This window comes from Falco biarmicus, chromosome Z (assembly GCF_023638135.1).
Source record: "Falco biarmicus isolate bFalBia1 chromosome Z, bFalBia1.pri, whole genome shotgun sequence".
NCBI lineage: Eukaryota > Metazoa > Chordata > Aves > Falconiformes > Falconidae > Falco > Falco biarmicus.
This window is the reverse complement of record NC_079311.1, coordinates 35354371-35376523: the sequence shown is the minus strand read 5'-3', so window position 1 is coordinate 35376523 and position 22153 is coordinate 35354371. Positions and strand designations below refer to the sequence as shown.

Here is a 22153-nt window from a genome sequence, read left to right as displayed (position 1 = left end):
GTTTATCACTGTACATGTCAGGAAAGGTAGAAAAAAATTTGAAAACTCCATAAAGATGAATCAAATCACATACTTCCAAAAATAAGAGTGATTTAATTGTAATATGATTCCTCTCAAGCAACTCTATAGAGAAGAGAGAATTTGAGTCACCCAGAATTTTCTTCTGTTTCTTATAAATGTTTTTGTTTATTCCCTCAACTACACGACGTTATCATAAGTGATTTATAAAGGAAATTAAAATGAAAGTATCTCCTCAAACTAACCTAATCTGTTTTATCTATCTTGGTGTTTATATGAAGTTCTTATCTTTTACATTTAATATAAAGTTCCATACATTACATAGTTTAAGGTGGGGTTTATCTTCATCTTTTTATATTTTGTGGGCATCTGTAAAACAAACCTTCAATTTATATGTGTGCACACTCACATAGACAAGGAACTAGTTGTAAGTAATCCTGAGCAAAGCTGTCCTGAGCTGGTTTTGTCTCCTTTATTCCATAGTTAGAGTTGAACTGAAGATTTTCTTTTCACCATCACTTTGATGTTATTCCAGATTCTTGTTTTCACATACCCCATGTTTGCACAACCAACTTGAAAGTTTAGAACTGATCTTTTCAAATTTTTTTTCTTACTAGCCACATTAGTAGCTGTAAAATCAGAATACTTCTGTTCATTTTATACACAACTGCTCTTGAATGTTCTTCTCTAGGGAAACAGTATCTGATATTAAGGTTAGAAACGTACAGTGAGAAAGTGTGAATTTCTGCCATGTATGTAATTGCTTTCCTTACTAACAGCATTATCCACTTTGTCCAAAAGCCTCTGGGTTAACTGCAGTTCCTTACAGGAGCTAACACTACTTTCAAAAAAGTACCTGGGGGTTTATTTTCAGCAGAAGTATTTTCAATATGTTGTATTTGTTTGACAGTATGTTAAATTAGATGATCTTGCTGTTTAACTGGTGTAAAATTGGAGCTATTTGAATAAAGTCAAAAAGCTGACATATGTTTAACTCATAATAAGATTATGTTTTATAACCAGATCTTTAACAATCAGCTGTGTAGCTTTCAGATGAGGTAAATTCTGGAATAATGTTAAAGGCTTGTATTATAGTTGAAAGCCTATATTCAAGATTTAGCATGCAGTATAAGAGTTTAAAACACAGTTCGAGTACATTATTCTTTAACAGACGTTTTCTTACTAATGAAAAATTTTTATCATGTATGCAATGCTCAATGAAATTGGGAAAAACAAGGCAACATCAGTAGCAAACTTACCTCTTGCTTGAGACTTCAGTCTGCATCAAGGCAGCAAGTGCTGAGAAGTCACATTGTTGAGGTGTCTGGGGAAAGAATCTGGCACAAGAGCACATCTACAGTCCTGATGTCCTGTTTCGTCTTGTGACTTTTATATGATTGTGGGAAAACTTTTCTGGTTGTGGCTTATCACTTGTTCTTTCTGCAAGTGTCTTTCCCAGCTCCACCTGCAGCCTGACTTCTTGAATGTTAACTTTATGGCGGCTTTGTGCCTTTGTTTTGCCAGAGATAGCTCTAACTTCTGGAAGCATTTCTTCTTGAAGGCTTCCTCTTAATGTCTCTGCTCTCTGCCCTCTCCCAAATTGGCTTTCAGCAACACCATTAGGACAATGGTTATTGACCTCTTCTTTCATTCCTACTTAGTCTCAGCTGTGGTAGGCATTTTGGTTTTTCTTCCTCTCTTGAAATGTCTTGAAGATTCTTTCAGCTTCTTTCATTTTGTTTCTTGTCAGCAAGGAATTCACCCCACCACACACACATACACACTTGAGATCATTAGTAAATATTATTTCCTAGCTACCCATTTTCTAATGGCATAACAGAGTGATAGATGAAGGTCTATACTAAAAAGCTGCCAGTGATCCATAGGCATTCTCCAAAACCTAAATGGAAGGCTGTGCCAGAGCTACTCATAGCCATGAGCTGCTCAGCAAAGGAATTTGAAGTTTGCTTGTGGTTCCCTGTTTGACGTGGATCATAGTTCAGGCTTTTCCAGTGAGATTTTGGGAGAAGCAGGTCAATTCTTATGTTCCGGGTGTTTCTCAGCAAGCAGAACTAGAAAGTTAAGTCTGCAGCTCCTGCAACTGAGGAGTCTTAAAGCATGGCAGCTTTCCTTTGCCTCATAGTGTGACAACTGAACATACCAGATAAATAAAGGTTGCTGTAATGAGAGTATTTAGAAGACTGACAGAATCAGCCCTGCATTAAAATGAAAAACTAAATTTTACTAAACTCATTTAATAACAACACATTTGCTAATCAGTTCTTATGCAATATTGATCGTTATCACTGCATATACAAAACTGTCATTTTTTAACAATTGCATTCTGGATTATATGCAAGTATACAATACCATAGAGCTGTTACGGGTTGTATGCATTGACTGGCTTCCGGCCCTTGGTGTTGCTTAGTCACAAAGGTCAAGGTGGTACTTGATTACTTGGGCACTTGCCTACAAGGAAAGCTGGAACTGAAGTGGGTCTGTCTTTCTTCTTTTTTCTTCTTCAGTCTTTCATGCTTGTATTTTTTTGCTATTGCCTTCCTCACAAAATCAAGGGTCCCTTCTGCTGCTTGTAGGGCTTATCTTGTTTTCTTGTCTTGCCATTCTCCTGGTGTGCCTGTAAGGTTTTCTTCCCTACCTGCAGTCACTTGCACTTATATTGTCCTGTGTCTGGCAACTTCTATGACTTTGATGTGTCCTGCATGCAGATACACCCATCTTTCTTTGTTCTTTTGGCAGTCTCCTTGATCACATCTTTATGCAAAACTGTCTGTCTGTGCTGTCACAGTATTAAATAAAACTTACATGCTATTGCTAGTTACACTGTTTCAGCATGCTTATATTGGGGTTTAAGGCAAGCTAATATTAATTACATCCCAATTAATACACTTTTAATTTATATGTGATGCAGGCCTCTGCTTTGGCTGCATTACATGACATCTTACTTCACTCAAAAGGACAGCTACAAATAACAGAAATGCTTTTTTGTCCACAGTACAGTGACTTTCTTTAAAGTGATAGTGTAGTACTGTTAGGTAATATAATTTCAAGGGACAAATGGGAATATTGACAAGGTATTTGAAAAGTTGTTGGGCCATATGACCCCCCAGCATTATGATTGAGAACAGAAACTCAGAAACTCCTCAGTTACCTGCTTGAAAGGTCCCCAATTTTAGTTTGTCCTTATACAAGTTTTGTTCTTTCATAAGTAAAAGGAAAGAATGAAAGAATGTGTTTCATAGGATTGATTGTCTTTCCTAAGTTGAATTCTATTAAAAAAACTGATTGAATTTATTATTTTTTATAATTTTGAAAAATGCTACTCAGAGGTATTGACATACTTGTACAGATCATTATTCAATTTTAAATAGTGATGAAAATGTGCAGATTGAAACTGTAGGTAATATCAGTACTGGAAAAGCAATCAATTTACTGTATAAATTCTTCTTTGGAAGAAAATTATAGCTATATTATGATCAAGAACATGTTTTTTAAAGTGCTTTAAAATGATTCTTGTAAGTAGGTGACTTCAGATTCCAATAATCAGCATTCTAAACAAATTAAAAAATGCTGTGGTGCTTGGACTACACATTCATCCTGACCTGTTTTTAGGGAATTAAAAGAATACAGAATGGAATAGCTGAAATACATTATGATGAAGATTAATAAATGCCACATTTTACTGGTGGACCGTGCTGCTGATATTTTCCCCTGAATTAAAATATTCCAAAAAGACCTGTTAAATGACAGTATTGCTCAACTAATAATGAATTTATCTGCACTCTACAGATGTGAATGAATGTGATTTGAATTCCAACATCTGTATGTTTGGGGAGTGTGAAAACACTAAAGGTTCCTTCATTTGTCACTGTCAGTTAGGATATTCAGTCAAGAAAGGAACCACTGGATGCACAGGTAAAGCAAATTTCCAGCGTATATGTCATGGTGTGCATATAGCTTGGTTGGCTTTCAGGTAAAATGAATGCATGTGTTCACACACAGGTGAGAATATAAGAGTAAGTATTTTATGTTTGTCAGCATGTATCCAGAGTTTGAAAAGGTACATTCCTTGACCAGTATCAATGTGATATGAGAGGCACCTTACATAACTGTAATTTTAAAGGCAAGGCTTTTATCAGTATAGATGGGGGGAATATCTGTATTACTAACATAGCTTGGGAGGGCACAGCTGCAGCTGTATTAATCGGTACCCATTTGTCATACATATTTAAAGTATGCACTAATCTGTCAACTAAAACTGCAGGAAATGCCCCCATCATCTAAGAGCATGACAAAAGAAAAAAAAAAAAGTAAAAGGAAAGAATGAAAGAATGTGATGATGTAAAGAGGAAAGTATATGTCACCTTTTAACCCATGCTAATGAATTTTAAAGAGTTATAGTCAGTCAGTTTCAAACTTTACGAGTTCTTGTGATAGTAAAGCAGTACCTTGTCTTCTGCAAGGTGGGTCCACTGCGTTCAGGAAGCTTAATTCATCCAAAATTATTCTTTTGCAGAAGTTGAGAGAATTTCTCCTAGAATTTGGCCTTTAGGAATTTGTTCTAGAATTACTAAAATCTTGGACTAATCATCTTTATAGCTGAAACATGCCTATGCACCCAAAGATCTCATCCCATTTTTATACATGTAAAAATAAATGGCTTTAATTTCAAACTAAAAAGCAGTTGTAGGAAAGAAAATTAATTTTGCCATGTTTGCAAACAAAGAACAAAATGAAAACACAATTGTTACTATTTTTATTAATGTATAAAAGTAACTTGCTTGAATTATTCTGTAGTCGTGAACATTTGTTTTTTAAAGGACTGCAAGCCTGCACAGTGGAAATAAGCAATATGTAAAAGGAAAATAATTTGTAATATTCCATTGCTTCTGCTGTAAATACTAATAGGTTGGGTTTTTGTGCTTGTAGATGTGGATGAGTGTGAAATAGGTGCTCACAACTGTGACATGCATGCCTCATGTGTCAATGTACCAGGAAGTTTTAAATGTAGCTGCAGAGAAGGATGGGTTGGAAACGGCATTAAATGTATTGGTAAGTATACAGAAAATAAATATTTTCTCTTTTTTCTTTGGGGTTTTTTTTTTTGCCTTTTTTTTTTTTTTAACGAAAGCATGTAATGTGACTGTTTGATTACTCATTTAGAAACCAAGTATTGCTCTTCAATTTGCTGCACTCTGTGGATTGATGGGCATGCAAGATTTGTATGTTTCAGGGGTTTGGTTTTCTGAGAAAAAACCTGGTTTTATCTCAGTAGCTTTTCTGTGTAATATTTTCCTGTATTAACTCTATTTCACAAAGTTTACATAAAAATGCTAGAATGTGCAAAATAAGAATAAGTCAAAAATAAAATTGAATTTTGATTTCCTGCCAGTAAGATTATTATTTCTGTTACTTAGTACCATTTTTTTTTAATGTCCTGTAGTGTGTCTAGTTTATATGCTGTAATATAAAGCAAATAGGACTTGAGGTGTGGGAAACTTGATTCTACTTTTACTGGACTGCTAGAGTAGCATTGTGTCCCCTTGCCTTTGTTTTTTAGTTTGCTGTGTAAAAGATAGTAATATTTACCTTCTCTTCAGAACATTTTGGGTTCTATAGAAGAGGAGCCTTTAGGCTTTATTGGTGTAATATGTGAAAGAAAAAGTACCATATTGCAAGGTTTTACTGCAGATCAGATTTTAAGCCATATCTGACAAAAAGAGGAAGGCCCCCTAGTCTTTATTACTCTCATTTAATTAAAAATATGTGAGATTCTACTAAGTACAAAGTCCCATCTGAAAGACAAAACTTTTGAAAAAAATTCTGGCAGCATCCTCATAGTTTGAATAGCTCCTGGGTATAGGAGAGCACTCTGCAGGTAGGTGAGAAGGTTCTGTCAGCTAGTCAACTAGTCAGCTAGTGTGAGTCCTATGTCATGGACCCGTACGGACATTCCCATCAAACATGCCCTTGAGGGGAAGGAAGTTCTCTTTTTCTTTTCTCTTCTTTTTTTTTTTCCCCCCCCATCTAAGTTGGCGTCCAGGTAAATAAGGAAGCTTGCATTAACTTTCATGGGGTTACAATGTTGTCACATTCTTGTTACTTAAAAAGAGTCTCCAATATATGGCAGATTTTCACCTCACTGTATTACTTTGGTTTCATTTTTTTTTAACTCATTTTGAATTTGAGTTAACAGGATATCACAATTCAAGTTGCAGGTCAGCTGAATTCTATCTGTTGCTTGGAAACATTTTGCCCAATCCCATGCATTTTAATTTAAAAGGAAGAATTATTAAAATTAAATCACTATAGGTTAGCCCTGTGTCTTCTAATGAGAACTTTGAATATTTATGGAGACACAAATCATCTTTGCAGTTGTGCTTGTTAGCTTGACAGTTAATTGCAAGCTGAGTATACTAACTGCTCTAATGCTGGCACTCTTATGCCCCTGATGTGCAGATCTTGATGAATGCTCCAATGGGACCCACCAGTGCAGCATGAACGCTCAGTGTGTGAACACCCCAGGGTCATACCGCTGTGCCTGCACGGAGGGATTCACTGGGGATGGATTTACCTGTTCCGGTAAGAAGTTTCTGTGAAAGCTGACTTGTCACTGGTTGTTTCTGTTGTATGGAAGCTGTGCAAATTAGTCCTAAGCTGAAAGTGCAAGATCATAGATGTAGACGTGTCTTTGAAGATCAGGAGTCTTTCCACCTGCTGAAATGAGTGCAGAGGCAACTGGTTGTTCTTTTGGTGTGTGTGCCAAACTGGAGCCACTGGGCCTATTTGTTGGGTGAAGTCCTTTTCTGCTGCTTTTTTCCTTGTCCTCGTCCCCTTCATGCCAATTTTTTGAATGTGCGTGTGCTGCTTGCAGAACCAGGCTGTCTAGTCAAGAGCACAAAACACCAGCACTCATGTTATCGTTCCTGTCTTGTGGGCCAGGTCTGTCTCCTGCAGGGAAGGCATTATCTGTTTTCCCCTCACTGTGTTGGTTGAACAGGATTTAATCATTAACATAAGACTTTAAAAAAAAACAAATTACCATTGAAAAATATCGTCCATGATCTCTGCATTTAAATTTGTTGTTAAATACTCACTATTAAATTAGCACACAGCAAGTGATTCAAAATCAACTGACATGTAAAGTATTATATAAAGATTTTTGTATTAAACATTAATGGCCAAGTAATGAGTTACTGTGTTTTTATCACTTACAGAGTGGAGATGGTACAATATCTCTGCTCTTGACTTCTAACACGTCCTGTATGTGGTCAGCAGGTTTGAAGGTTTGAAGGATTGCATCCTAATGATGGTAAAATACCTAGGAACTAATATGAATGAATTAATTACTAGCTAACTGGCTACATTTAAATCAAAATTAATCTACAACTTAACAAGACAGCCTTCTGACTAGTACTGTAAGTTTTTTTATTTCAGAATGGGGATCTTCAAATGTTATTTGTTTGTCTTGCAGGTTTTGTCATTAATGAACAAGAACTTGCATCCCTGTTATCAACACGCTATGTTTCAGATCTTCTATTTTTGAAAAATAAGATGGGCTACTAGGGACTGACTAATAAAATGAAAATATATAGAATTTTTTTTTACAATCATGAGCATATCTGACAAAATTATGAGTCCATATGATGACTGCAGTAGTGAATGCCTGCCTTTTTCACTCTTTTATACCTTGTAAAAAATATATATAACTTTGGGAGCATACTAGAAGAATTGCCACTATTCTTCTAGTGCAATATATTTCAGAAGCAGCTGCTTCTGAATGAATATAGTGCATATTCATATAGAATGAATAGTGTGCAAATGGTAGTTATAATGTTCATAATCCTCAAAGGATGTTTTCTAAAATGCAGATGAAATTCACTTAAGATTCACTTAAGAAAAGTTGCATTTTGAATGTGTTTTATGTCAAAGTAGCATAGCAGTATATACCAGGAGACAAAGTTTTGACTTTGTAAGCACAGTATTCAACGTATATGTCAAAGCTAATAATACTGAAACTGAAAACATTGGATTATTTAAAAAAAAAAATAAAGAAGAGTTAATAAAAAACAATGCGTAGGGAATCACGGCAAGGTAAAAGGAATAATTTTGGAAATTACATTCTGTTTCCTTTTCTGCATTCTTTCAATTTACTTCACCTTCAGCAATTTACTTCACCTTTTATATCATCAGTACTCAACAAACTGTTATTCTGAATGTCAGGATAATATTATTTGTATTTTCCTAGTGAAACATGCAGTTTCAAAGAAATTTTCTGTCTCCCACAGATGTTGATGAGTGTGCAGAAAATGTTAATCTGTGTGAAAATGGACAGTGTTTGAATGTCCCTGGTGCCTACCGTTGTGAGTGTGAGATGGGATTCACTCCTGCCTTGGATAGCAAGTCATGCCAAGGTAAGCCACTGATACTTCAAGTTCATTTTCTGAATTTGGATTGGCTGCTATAAATCAAACAGCAAGAAGTGCTGGAAGGACCTCAGCCTGGAATCAGAATATTCAACGCCTGCTTCACATGTAAATAATTTCTTCAAGCAAGTAGTATTTTGCTATGGGAATGACATTGAAAGTAGCATTCATCTTTTTATGAATTTTTGCTGGCCCTGGTCCAAATATCCCAGAGCAGAGATTTGGCTCAGTAATATTTTTTTTTTTAATTATTGGTCTTCTCTTTGTCTCTAGTGAATAGTATGTGGGAACCCCTATGTGCATCACTGTTTTATTTAGTGTGTTTATATAGAAGACACAAAGTGCATTAGGTGACCTCATTTTAAAATGAATGTTTTCAAGAAAATTGAAGTATTTCATTGCTATATTTGACAAAGTTTGTAACACTCCTAAAAAATGCATACTGGAAAATTTTTATCATCACCTTTTCACTCACAATATTGTACCAGATCATCTGAAGAATTATCTTGCCAGTCCAATTAAGCGTCTGTTCCCTGTTGTGTTCTTATGTCTTTTGTTTGTTTGTTTAATAAAAGAGAACTGTAAAGTCTGTAGCTGGTGCTCCAGAACTTCTTATTTTATATTTAATGGTGGAAGCCTTATAACATCTTAGGAAATGAAAATCCCTGATGAGACATTAAAAACAGATTCCAAAATGTAGTCTAAAATTCAGTCTGTAACAGCACATTTGAACATTCAGGTGTACATATATGAATCACAATTCAAGCTGTAGAAAAGTTGCAGCTGTTTCTGAAAGATTAGCCATGCAACTCTTGTGGTTATATCAAGTATATCAAGAACAAGTATTGTCAATCAACCTTACTGAATTTCTTAGTGCAGCTCAATTAGTTAGTCATACTATAGTCATGCCAATGTACTAATAAAAAAATCCAAATAGGTATTAGCCAAGCAATATTTTGAAAAACAATATGATTCTAGTTCTTGGGACAGCAGGTCACCAACATTTTACTTTTCAATTGGTCCACACTGATGTTCTGAAAAATAAATCAAAGAATTTTGGAATAATACTTGGTAAATTGGTATATTACTGCAATTCCAACAGAGGATCTGAAAGCATTCCATAAATTAAATATGGTGTTGGAGAACTAAGGACTGAAGTGCTGAATACTTAAAAAAAGTTACCTTCTTTTTTTAAGTTGATACATTAATTTCTCCTATGGTAAAGTGACTCCTTGGCTGATTTCTGCAATCCAGGGAGAAAATCCAAAGCCTGGATTTAGTGCAATAATTGTAATACAAATAATTAATCCAATTTCTTCATAAATCCCTTGAGATGTCAGTACATTAGCTTCTCAATGATACAGTCTTTTCCATAACTTTATAAGGCTTCATCTGAACACGAGGTTATATTTATGATCTGGTTTGGAGGTCATTCTGTGGCTGTACTCCAAGGTACTTAGAAACCTTCCTTTAATTTCCAGTTTAAATTTACTCAGAACTGTTGGATATTAGACCTTTATCTTAAATTTCATTTTCCCTTAAAAATTTATTTCTCTCTCCCCCTCAAAAGTTACCCCTTTTCATATGTTCCCATAAAGAAGCATTATATCACTTCTCAAGTTTTGGCTAAGGCAGAGAAGCCAAGTCCAAAACAGATTATTTCATTACCATAACCACTTTAATACACTTTTTTACATCCCATCCAATTTTAGTTCGTCTTGAACAGAGCACTGTATGCAGAATTTTACATGAAGATTTAGCTGTGCATCATAAACAGTATTAATGCTTCCCTGTCTCTGCTAAAAATAGCTCACTAGTACATCCTAGAGTTGCATTAGCCTTTTGCACAGCTGCTTCATTTTGGCAACTTAGAAGTCTTGCTATTAGACAGTACATGGAGGGTTTTTTTCCCTCTTACCTCACTTACCTTCAACTCAGATATCCTTTGTAGTTTATGTCTAGAACCATTACGTTGCACTGTGTGCTGTTAATATTTAACTCCTTTTCTAGCACTGTAGTTCACAAAGTCATCTAATTTTATGTCTGTGACTTTCATATTCGGCTATTTCATATTCACTTTACATAAGCACGCAGGCAGTCCTTTACAAGCATTTGGGCTCACCTTTATGTAGTTACTATATAACGTTTAACATAGGCTTGAGAAAATCATAGTTAATTCTTACTTCCTATATTCCTTTTCTCTCTATCCTTTCTCCGAGGAGATACAAATAAGTGTCAACACCTACTGCCTCTCTTTCTTCTTAGTATACCTTTTTCCCTGACAATGGTATTTCGAAAATCTTGCTTGCCATTAGTAAGAAATGTGGAAGGCTATGAGCTAGGAAATGACTGACACCTCTGTTCGGTGTTACACTTCATTCTGTTTAATGAAGTGTATTTTGAAAGGAACTTACTGGGGTTTTTTGACTGAATTTTCATTTTGAGTCCTGAGAAGTCAGTTTTGCTATTTTTACTTCACACAAGGTAAAACAGAAATAAGTAAAAAGCAGCTTACTGGAGAATGCTGCACAAACCCCTAGCTATAGTGTTCTACATGAAGCCAGAAGTGGTCACTCAGTGTTGCTGTTTTACATTTTTGAAGTTACGTGTGTCTTCATATCCTTTTAGTAGTACAATATTAATGTACAAAGATATGTAACTTTCTCTTCTTAATATATTCCTTCAGATATCGATGAATGCTCCTTCCAGAACATATGTGTATTTGGTACCTGTAATAATCTACCAGGAATGTTTCATTGTATCTGTGATGATGGCTATGAACTAGATCGAACTGGGGGAAACTGTACAGGTATATTCTTCTGTTCAGAAATATGTCAAGACGCACTTTTTTTTTAATTATACCAAGTTAATTTAAAGATGAGTTCACAAAACATGCATTCTATTCTTTTACAATGAGTGTGCATTTTTCCCCATTAAACAGGCAATGTGTAGAATTGCATGCTTTGGCATTGTTGTTAAGAATTGAACAAACAGACTGGCTTCTTAAATACAAAACTGTACAAAGGTTATTCCTAAATGCTTGATGAATTATTAGTAGTGCTTTTGTTCAATTTCAGCTAAAATTCACTTGCATTTGAAATTTTCTTGCCCATTTTGTTTTAAAAAGTAAAATTGTTCTTTTCTGTCCAGTGAGCAGATTTATAAATGTGATCTTCCTATTTTAGATATTGATGAATGTGCCGATCCCATTAATTGTGTTAATGGTCTCTGTATAAATACTCCTGGAAGGTATGAGTGTAATTGCCCTCCAGACTTCCAGCTGAATCCTACTGGAGTGGGTTGTGTGGGTAAGTGAAAGCTGCCTGAAGTATTACTTTAGAAATCACAGCCAAAGTGACTGTTTTGATGCAGGTAAGGGTAGCAACAAGGAAAAACTATACTTCTACGTGCTGTATATCCTGTTACATAGCTTTCGAGAGATGAAGTTAATTCTTTTAACTGAATAATGGTGTTTATAGTTTCTTTTAAATACACCTTTATTACCTGCATTTCCATTCTCCTGACAGTCAACAATTCTTATTTAAAAAACTGAATGTTTTAATCCTAGGTGTGTCTTGGACTGATTTGTATTTTAGCTTGTCTAAAGTGGAATTAAAACTGATTGTGGTACTCATTTGGCTGGAAACAAAGTAAAAGACACATTTCACTGTAGTTGCTGTAATTCTGTCTGGCTTATACAGACTAAAAGTGAGTTTTCATTACCTTTTCCCCTTGCTACATGATACAGGACTGTCATGTGGTTAGAGTATATACTAGCAGTCTAGGGGAGTTTGGGGAAGAGGAAGTTGAGAGAGAGGCTGAGGTTCAGCCATAAGGATTTGTGTGTGATCCTGGGAAAGCCTTCTGACTTTTTATTTGGAAAACAATCTTTTTATTTTATTGCCCTGGGAAGACTCAACTTCTCCTGAATTGCTAGTTATAACTCTTATCCATTTTCTAAATCTTGATAATAGTACTACAGTGTGATGGCAAATTAATATTTTCTAAGCAAATAATTTTGAAACAATTGCAGATTTCCTTCAGAATAAATTTTACTGTTAATTTTTTCCATGTTTCTCCATATTCTGGTTATGAATATTCTCTGTTGCTTCTCTGGATGCTAGAAACAAGTCTTGCTTGAGAATTTCGTATGTGCACAGTCTTGGCCAATTTATTCTAAAACTTTAAGCTAATATTTTTAAAAATAAAGTGAATTTATGTAATCTATTTCTATTGTATTGGAAATTGGATTTTTGTCTCCCATGGACTCTTCTGACCATTCCTGCCTTAACGCTTTTCTTCTACAGGTGCAGTCTTGACTTAAACTTTTAGCTTTGCCTCATCTGAAGATTCAGTTGAAGCAATGAAATCCTGCCTTTTTGGCTCCCCTTCTGCAGCATATAACTACCACAATCCTCATTCTTTCCTGCAACCAAATGCTGTGCCTGATCAGCCCTGCAAGCCTTGAATTATGACCAAAGAATAAGTGATGTCTGAAGAAGCTTATGAGAGTGAATTATTGTACTGCTAGCTGATTTATGTTTCACTAAAAAATGGGAGTTTGAGTTGGCAGTCTACTTTGGGACCAGTTGTCCCAATGACATTTTTGGCAGAGATCCCATGTTTCCTCAAGGAAACCTGCCACAGAAGGGAGACTGCTCAAGAGTAAATTCAGCAACTCTAGAGTCCCAAGTGAGAGATCGAGCCCTCCCTCTCTGAAGAAAAAGTGTTGACTAAGAAAGTGGTAGAAAAACTACCTGACCCTTCCCTGTTTCTATTCTGAGGAAATACTACTAGGGCTGTCCCTCTCTCTGGTACAAAGACGCTCCCTTTCCTTTGTGTAAGAAGCATCTTTAGTTTCTCAGTGACTGATTGTACAGAAAAGAGACACCAAAGACTTAGTTCCCTGAGCAAACACGGGGGTTTGGTTGTGATTTGGGGTTTTTTCAAGTTCAGTTCTGAACAGTGGCAGAACTGTAATCCACTAACCTTTCTGTGGGAGGAGCTGCAAGCCTCAGCTGTAGACTTTCCATCTCTCTGCAGCCTGGTTCCATAAAGTGTAAAAAACACTGTGAACATTCAGCTTTTGGTTTTTGACAGGGTCAATCAATGCCTCTGCTTCCCATGAAATATCATCAGAATAAGATAATTGAAATAAAGCCCTAATCCATGAACGAAATTATACTTTAGTGTCCCGATTTTTAGAAGCTCTTGAAGAGATGGGGTACCATGTGCAACTAGAAACAGTTACACTATTTTATATGATTATAGGCATTGTTAGGTTTTGAACTTTTTTTCTTTCAACAGCGGTTCTAATAAATGATTTTGCATGGGAAGTGGAAACAAAGAGAGCTGCCATTCCAATGTAACTATACTAGTTCTGGTTCTAGATTTCGCATGCTTTGGGTATGTCTACTTCACGGACTCATGCAGTCCAAAGAGGGAAGAACTGAAGTTCAATTTGCTTGTAATCCTTTATAGTCTCAGGACTGCAATTCCAAATTACAGCTTCACTTGCAGTGATGTTTGTGTCACTGGCACATGGTAAAATATTACCCCGTTTTCACTCTAAGCTTGTAGTCATTTGGAAAAAATCCCAAAACCACAGAGGCTAGTACACCTCAGCAAGAAAAAGGAAAGTTTTATGCTTCTGGACTGCACGAGATGTGCTGAAAAACATTCCGGAAACTTCTTGACAAAGGACAGGAGATTCTGGTTCTCTTCAACAGCACTATCTTTTGCACTCTTGAGAAAAAAAAGGTGGAGGAATTTAAATTCCAGTTGCATTCAGGAGAAACAAATATTATCCTTGGCAATGAGGAACATGGTGCCGTGTCAAGACAGTTCATGTGAGGAATAAGCCAAAACCTAAATCTCTCCATGGACTCAGTATCGATATTGTGCTAGAGAATTCCAGGCTCTGCCTTCATTCCAAGGTCTATTATCTGCTATGGTTCTTAATGGGCCTGAGGTCTGGGGCTGAAGCTGTCTTCCAAAATGGCCATTGTTTTTCACTTTCCCCAAGGAGAATGAAGCCAAATCTCTTCTTGATTTCTTTTTAAAAGGCAGATGTTTCATGCTGCCATGAATGGAGAGAAGCATGAAATTAATCTGAGAAAAGGAGGAGATAGGTATACTCAGAATAACCACGTTTGGGTTGTTTTAGCTCAAGTCCACAATGAGAACAATAGGATTTGCCCTCTTAAAAAGGCAGTAAAAAAAAAAAAAAAAAAAAAAAAAAAGGTTTCCACTCTTAACATATGCTGATCAGTGATCTCAGATAAATTTTGCCTCCAGGGAGATAAAATTACCGTGCTTGAAGTGTTTTCTCTGTACATCAGAAGCTGAGACATACAGAATACATATGTCTCTGCCATTCAATTCTTAACAGAGTATTTTAGCTTTACAACAGTGTGTGTTTATGGTGAGATAGTGACAGTTGTAGGATATATGGGGCCCAGAACACCCTCCTTTTTCACGTACTCTGCTGTAGTATGCTCCTAAATTTTGCAGAAAGATTCACCCATTAGTGCTTAAATAAATTTAAATCCTTTGGAAAGCTTGGAGGTTTTCTCATGGTGGATGTTAAGACCCTTTAAAAAAAAAAATTGACTCCAAAAATTAATGCAAAGTTGTGTTTTTATATTATACATATTTAACTAACTTGAGGAACTCGAGAACAAGTAGTTCCTAACAATTCAGAAAGTTGCATTCAAGCTTCTTTTATAGATATGTCCCAAACCTCAGGATAATTTGAAAACCCATGTCTTAGCAAGACATTTGGTAAACTCTGGAAATTCTGGAAGTATGAACTACCCATATTTATCATACTGTGTTCATTTTACTCCATGTAAATTGCTAAGGCTGTAGCACCTGGCACTTGCTGCAAGCAGTAAATTAAAAATGTGGTATTGCTTGGTAAAATACACATCTGGGAAATCATTAAAAAATTCATTAATAAGTTTCTCTAATCATACTAGTAACAGAAATAGTAAAAATGCAAAAAGATACTGCAACCTTTATACAATGAATTTATCAAAAAAATTTTGAGTGGGTTTCTGTGCTTCTTTAGAGATAACCTTTGACAGCGAGTTAGTTTACAGAGATGATCTTTAGAATTATAATGCTAGTCTTGAGGAAATGAATGTTCGTCTTATTTGGCTGTAATAAGAAATGTTATAATTGACTATCCTGTCATTCCTTATGACTCACTGTTGGTTCCTTCCCATTTATAAAGAAGAGACAGTATGTGCAGTACTAAGAAAACTCATAGCTTTATTTCTCTTCGATTCCTTGCTCATTCTACTGATGACAGCAGTTCTCTAAATCGTTGTTAGAGTTTGAGCGAAGTAATAAACTACTTTTCCTCAAACCTACTGCACATTGAGATTATTTGTTTCAATATTAATGATTTTTGGCGAATTTCTTTGCCAGTGAAAGAATTTTTGCAATAACATGATGTTGTTCTGTGATTCCATGGAAAAATATGTAACTTCTGATTCCACAAGAAAGAGTCATAACTTAGCCACAATCAGAATATGGAGAAAAAATATGAACCGCGAACTGCAGCAAGGTTTCTGATATTCTCTGAAGTAAAAGACTGGGAATAGCATATACGCTACATTAGAGTATGGTGTGACTTTGGAAGACATGTAAATGTTTTAGTCATCTCTGTGTACTTAGGAAGCTAAAGCTACACTTTTTCCCTGCTATCTCTTAAGGTCATAACTATGAGTGTTTTGCGCTTGCCAATGATTTCAAAAGTACAATGTTATCTGAATTCCTGCTTCTAGATATGAAATGTTGAAATGAACGCCTGCTGTTCCTTTGTCTGGATCATTGTGTGCAGCTGTAGTCATATGTGCTTTATACACAGATAACCGTGTTGGCAATTGCTACCTGAAGCATGGACCACGAGGTGATGGGAGCCTGTCCTGCAACACTGAAATTGGGGTTGCAGTCAGTCGTTCCTCATGCTGCTGCTCTCTGGGCAAGGCGTGGGGAAACCCCTGTGAGACATGTCCCCGTGTAAACAGCAGTAAGGAAATGTTCTCTTATTCTTCCCCTGCCTGTTAATATAGAAGATGCTAACAAGGGATGGAAAATTATTTGAAATCTTTTACTGTATTACTATACCTTTATCATTTAAGAAAATTATTTTCTTCATGAGGCAGTGTTCTGGCACAGTTACAGAAGAAAGTCTCCCTGCTACTGCCAAAGGGATGATGCAAAGGTGTGGACCTGGCCTTTAGACTTCTGTGTCTGACTTGGTACCTATTCTCACACTAATAAATCAGTGGTAACTTTCAGAGTCACTTCCCACTGGACCAGGCCCATGTACTTTGGGTAGTTTTGGGCACTGTTTTGTTTTGCTTTTACTTTTCTTCCATTAAAAAAATATTAAATTAATTGCAGATATGCTTGTGTGTCTTAAGAATGGAATGGATTGGATGCATCTACTAGGAATTTTTATCCAGCACTCCGTGTTGATAGGGAAATAAAGATATTAATAATACTTAGAACTGAAATTTGGAGAGCTGCAGTAGCTGTCAAAGGAGAGTGTTAGTGACTGTCGGTTAATTATTTCTAAATCATTCTTGAGTACTTTCAAAACTGTTACATGATGAGGCTTGAAAATTTTGGAGAGCTTTGAAGTTCTTTGAATAGTGCAACAGAAATGTCAAGCATATTTTTCTTAACAGTCTCATAATAGTATGAATATTAAGTTTAACACATATCTATCAGTGGTATACTGACATTTCATATCAGAGAACTAGTCAAAATGGAAAATATGTGCCTTTATAAAGGGACAGTACGAAGAAAACAATATGGTGCCTGACTTAAGAGTATCTGAGGTTATGGTAACGTTTTAAGCAGAACTCTTAGTTTTAGCTTGATTTTCTACTAATTTAATGCACTTGCTCTATATACTGTGAATAGGTCAAGAAGAGTAGAAAACCAATGAGTGTAGGGAGGAAGACGCATTAAAAACACAAATGAAATTTTGTGTTTCTGTTGTTAGCATTTTATTCCTCGTATAACTGACATGCTTTCTCTTGTACTTTACTTTAGCGGAATATAATACTCTCTGTCCAGGGGGAGAAGGATTCAGACCAAATCCCATCACTATTATTTTAGAAGGTGAGTTTATTGTAAATGACTGTGATGGCTGGCAATAAAAAAAAAGTGTCATCTTTGAAGAGATGTATACAGGAACTATATTTTGCAGAAATCATTACATTTAGTGCAAAGCAAAACCCTCTGCTAATATGAACTGGACAATAACATGATGAAAAGGCATACTGTAAAAGAATATTGAAGAAGTCAAACAATATTTCAGCAGGAAAATAAGCTGATGCATACATTTTGTGTGTCTCCTTACTTCAACTGGCCTTTGAAACTGGCCCCTGAAGGATAAGTCTTTTATGAAAAGTACAGCTTATCAGTGGAAGGTGTAAGTTTCAGGAAATATTCATTGGACAAAGAAATCCTGGTTCCAACAAGTGTGCAGGAATGAGAAATTAGATTCCAAATTCCTGTAAACAGTAATGGAAGTTGAACTCCATGGTCTCACTAAGCTGTGCTTTATGTACATTTATGTGCTCCTGAAGAGCTATTTGAACGGGAGAGAATGAGCATCTCATCCATGCTTTAATGAAGTGCAATTTAGAATAAATAAAAAAAAAAATAATTCTAAGAAATCCACACAACAGTTAAAAACTACTAGTTGGTAAAATTTCAGGGGAGTACTTAAAGTATTTTGTTTCTTTTCATTCTGGAATGAAAATATGGTGGGTTTTGTTCTCTGTTTTCAGACATTGATGAATGTCAGGAACTGCCAGGTCTCTGCCAAGGTGGAAATTGCATCAATACTTTTGGCAGCTTCCAGTGTGAATGTCCTAAAGGCTACTACCTCAGTGAGGAGACAAGAATCTGTGAAGGTTGAGTCCCTTGAAACCTCCTTCTCTATAACAGTGCAGTTATTGTGAAAAACACTTACCATTTTTAGCCTTAAATCCAGAAGTTAATATGGTATCCACATCATTACCTAACATCTTCTCTAAAGTCATTATCTTTGGCACCAGTGATATCATTAATACAAAACTTGAAAAGCAGCACTTGAGTGTACTAACATTTATTTCTACGTGAGATATCTCAGCTATATGTATTCTGTAAACTAAAGTGGTTTTTCATGATTTGTGGGTTCTCACTTCAGCCCCTTGTATCTCTTGCTAGTTTCACTAGGCTCCCTGTATTTTAAGTGAGAGAAGGTGTCCTCCTCACAGTGTTTCAGAGTAGCAGTTTAATTTATGCAACATGAAGTAAAAGTAATATTAGTCTTCCTGCTGTGTTTGAGATTTGTCATAAGTGTTAGCACCAAATATTTACTGTAAATAGACCCAAAAAGGTAAAGAATCTTTCATGGTTTCTCCTAGTTTGGAGTGTTTTAAAGTCAGCTTCCCCTTCTTCATTGAATTTGTGAGAAAAAAAAAAATTGTCACCTTTCAAAACAGAGCCTGTGAATCCTGAGGCTCTACTAAGCTTGGGGAAGAAAACTGACCAGACTGGGTATGAAATTAAAATTGTATGATTGACTGTATGTAATTGTATGTAATTGTAAGACTAAAGCAGCAAGACTGTGATTACTGTTCAGCTTGCCTGTTTCTAAATAGAGTACCTGAAAGGTCATTTCTCAGTGGAGTAGTGAACACTGATAAGTGACAGTAACATTCCTTGAGAAGAGGGTGGGAATGTTTTTTGTGGAGCCAGTGGGGCACAAGGTGGTCTAGTTTAGTTTCAGTGATAGATTCCTCAACTTTGAATTCATTTAGGGTATTCTCTTGTACTTCACTGGCTGGGATTAATAAAGGTTAACACTATGACTTTTCAGCAACTATTACAATAGCTATTTAATGCAAATCTGAACCATACTGTCCAAGCTAGCATTTAAATGAAACTTTGTTGTTAACTTAGCATGGTTTATTTTAGTCATATTTCTCAGAAACATTTGCTAGGACTTGGTCCTCTTTTCCCTTGTTAATTATAGTGTTCTCACTTGGTCTCTAGATATCGACGAGTGTGTTGCACTTCCTGGTGTCTGTGGTCCTGGCACTTGCTACAATACCTTGGGGAACTACACCTGCATTTGCCCACCTGAATATATGCAGGTGAACGGAGGACATAACTGCATGGGTATGCAAAATGTCATCTTTACTAGAACTGTCTGAGTATCAGACTGCTTTGGAGCAGACTCTTAAAATTTCCTTTTCAATGAAGCCAGTTCTAAATTTAGCCTTGTATAGTTTTTTTCCTACCTTTAACTACCAGACAGTTAGGTCATGTAGCCAGGAAAGAGATCCCAATGACTGACATGCAGTGTTCAAGTACTGTTATTCCTTAACAGAACTCAGAAATCTTTTTTTTGATTTTCACTAGTCATTCCAAGTAGTAGGTTTTACTATACAAATGGGTCTGATGAGCATCTACGGTGTGTTTCTGATTTCTTGGGAGTTGTCCTTTTTTTGCTTTGTGTCTTTGAATGAAAACTGAAAATATGTCACCTTTCAGGTGAGTCTAAAACAGAGACTGTAGGCTATTTCAATCTTTAAATTATTTTTAAGTCACCCATGCAGAAGCCAGAGTTAATGAACCACTGTCTAGATTGATAGAGGGTTGATATTTAATTATTTTCTTCTAAAGTTAGTTTGTTGATTACTTGGTAAGTGATTCTTTTCTCACATCTAGACATGAGGAAAAGCTTTTGCTACAGAAGCTATAATGGAACCTCCTGTGAGAATGAACTGCCCTTCAATGTGACCAAAAGAATGTGTTGCTGCACATATAATGTTGGGAAAGCCTGGAACAAACCTTGTGAACCATGTCCAACTCCAGGAACAGGTAAAGCCTACTCTAATCAACCCACGTTGTTACTTTCTTTACTCCTCTGCTCCTTTGACCTATTAGCTAAATTTCAGCCCCCAAAAAACCTTTGCTGTACTCCCAAAGCAGAGTGACAATACCCTGCCATCCTGTCACTGGCTGCATTAAGTCTTAGTCTGCTAAATAAGAATAGATATTTCTTCTATATTTTTAAGTTGAAGAAGTATCACTCCATATTGAGTGGAAAGATACAGCTTGTATAATTTGAAGGCGCCAATCTTTCCCCCAAATGTAAAAAATAATTCAGGAAGAACATGTGTATTTCCCCTCTCAGCTGCCCCTGAAGGGAAGGGCAAGGGGACAAACCACTGTCACGTGTTGCTGAGATGGATAAAAAGGCCTGGAAATTACAGACTGACCTTCCCATCAGCAGCAGGAGTATGTCAGCCCTGTATAGCTAAACTGATGTTTGTAAGATAGTTGTCTGTAGGTAGATGTAATTATTTAGCCCCTTTTTTTTGGCAATGGAGCTCTATGAAATGACTTGTTCCATTTTTTCTTTCTAAGAAATGCCAAGGCTTTCAGATGCCTTGTATGGATATAGAATTACTTTCAGTTATTTCACTTTATGTCAAAATATCTATGTTTGCATAGGTAAGACCAACCAGGGTGGTGCAGTAGGCATAAGCAAGTTTTCTGAATGCATGATTACCAAACTCCCATCTCTAAAGCTGTCACTTTGAAGTTTCTGGAAAAGCAAGCATTGGGCAATAACACTGAGGTTAAAGATGCTGGCTACCTGGTCTGTCTTCCAGGATAATTAATTTAGGATAGTATAATTTAGTTACTGCTTAGTTGGGGATACATTTATCCTGGTAGTTCTAATCTGTCAGAACAAAAAGACTGTGTTTCATTACTGAGTGCATTGCCTTTCTAAATTTTTTCACTTGTATCCACACATGATCATCTTGGTTGCTTTTACATTTTCTCTGTTGAAAGTGATGAACTTGCAAAAGCTCAATAAGCAGAGCATTGTAAAAACTTCCTTCTTTAAAGGGAGGTGAAAATAAGGTATAGTTCTTTTTCAGATAGTCTTTATGGAGTTCCTTGCCTGGAATAAAACACTCGTGAAAGCTCCACTCCAAAAACTGATTGGTGGGAAAATCACCAACTTGGAAACCTGACAGTAGCACCTGGCCTTCATTAAAAAGATTCTTACATTTGTAAAAAAAGTAAAGGTGCCTAAACAAAACTAAAAACCTCAGATGCCTGTTTAGTACAAACACATTTTATTGTTCATTGACTTTGCCGCAAGTTTACTGCCACTAAACCCATACCTCTGGTGCTACATCATTTGTGATGTTAGTGTAAAGAATGTATTACTTTCATTCCAAGTGGTTTATCCTGGTGTCATAAGAGAAAAAGCAGATCATTTAGGAAAGACTTCCCCCCACACACAAGCAGTAAAGAGGAGGAAAATGGGACTGAAAAGAAAAAACAACCTCTTCCTTTTCTTTCTTAAGTAGGAGGAGGGGAAATGAAGGGATGTTCCTAGCAGTCAGGAATGGGAGATGGAAATATGTTTGCTATCACAGATTGCTCATAAAATTCTTTCCCATAACCATTTATCTCGATGCCATAAAATTGTCATTATGATGACAACATGATGAGAAAAATACAGCAAAGTACTAGTAGGGATTCATGCAACTAGTATTCTTGGGTGGAAGAAAGAATTATTTTAAATTCATAAGACTGAAGTTCTCAAAAACTTCTGCAGCTTTTAAAGATCTGTTAAAGACAACTCCACTTAG

At 36.1% G+C, this 22153-nt stretch overlaps 1 protein-coding gene across 1 annotated transcript in view; it reads left to right on the top strand.

Annotated features, from left to right (window-relative positions):
* FBN2 (fibrillin 2) overlaps positions 1–22153 on the top strand; it is a 178831-nt gene that overhangs the window by 124819 nt on the left and 31859 nt on the right. Inside the window, exons 31-41 of the mRNA XM_056325609.1 lie at positions 3826–3951; positions 4966–5088; positions 6496–6618; positions 8325–8450; positions 11149–11271; positions 11648–11770; positions 16339–16500; positions 17535–17603; positions 18278–18403; positions 19530–19655; positions 20208–20360. Coding sequence (XP_056181584.1) covers positions 3826–3951; positions 4966–5088; positions 6496–6618; positions 8325–8450; positions 11149–11271; positions 11648–11770; positions 16339–16500; positions 17535–17603; positions 18278–18403; positions 19530–19655; positions 20208–20360 — 1380 coding nt within the window. The remainder of the gene's footprint in view (positions 1–3825; positions 3952–4965; positions 5089–6495; positions 6619–8324; positions 8451–11148; positions 11272–11647; positions 11771–16338; positions 16501–17534; positions 17604–18277; positions 18404–19529; positions 19656–20207; positions 20361–22153) is intronic.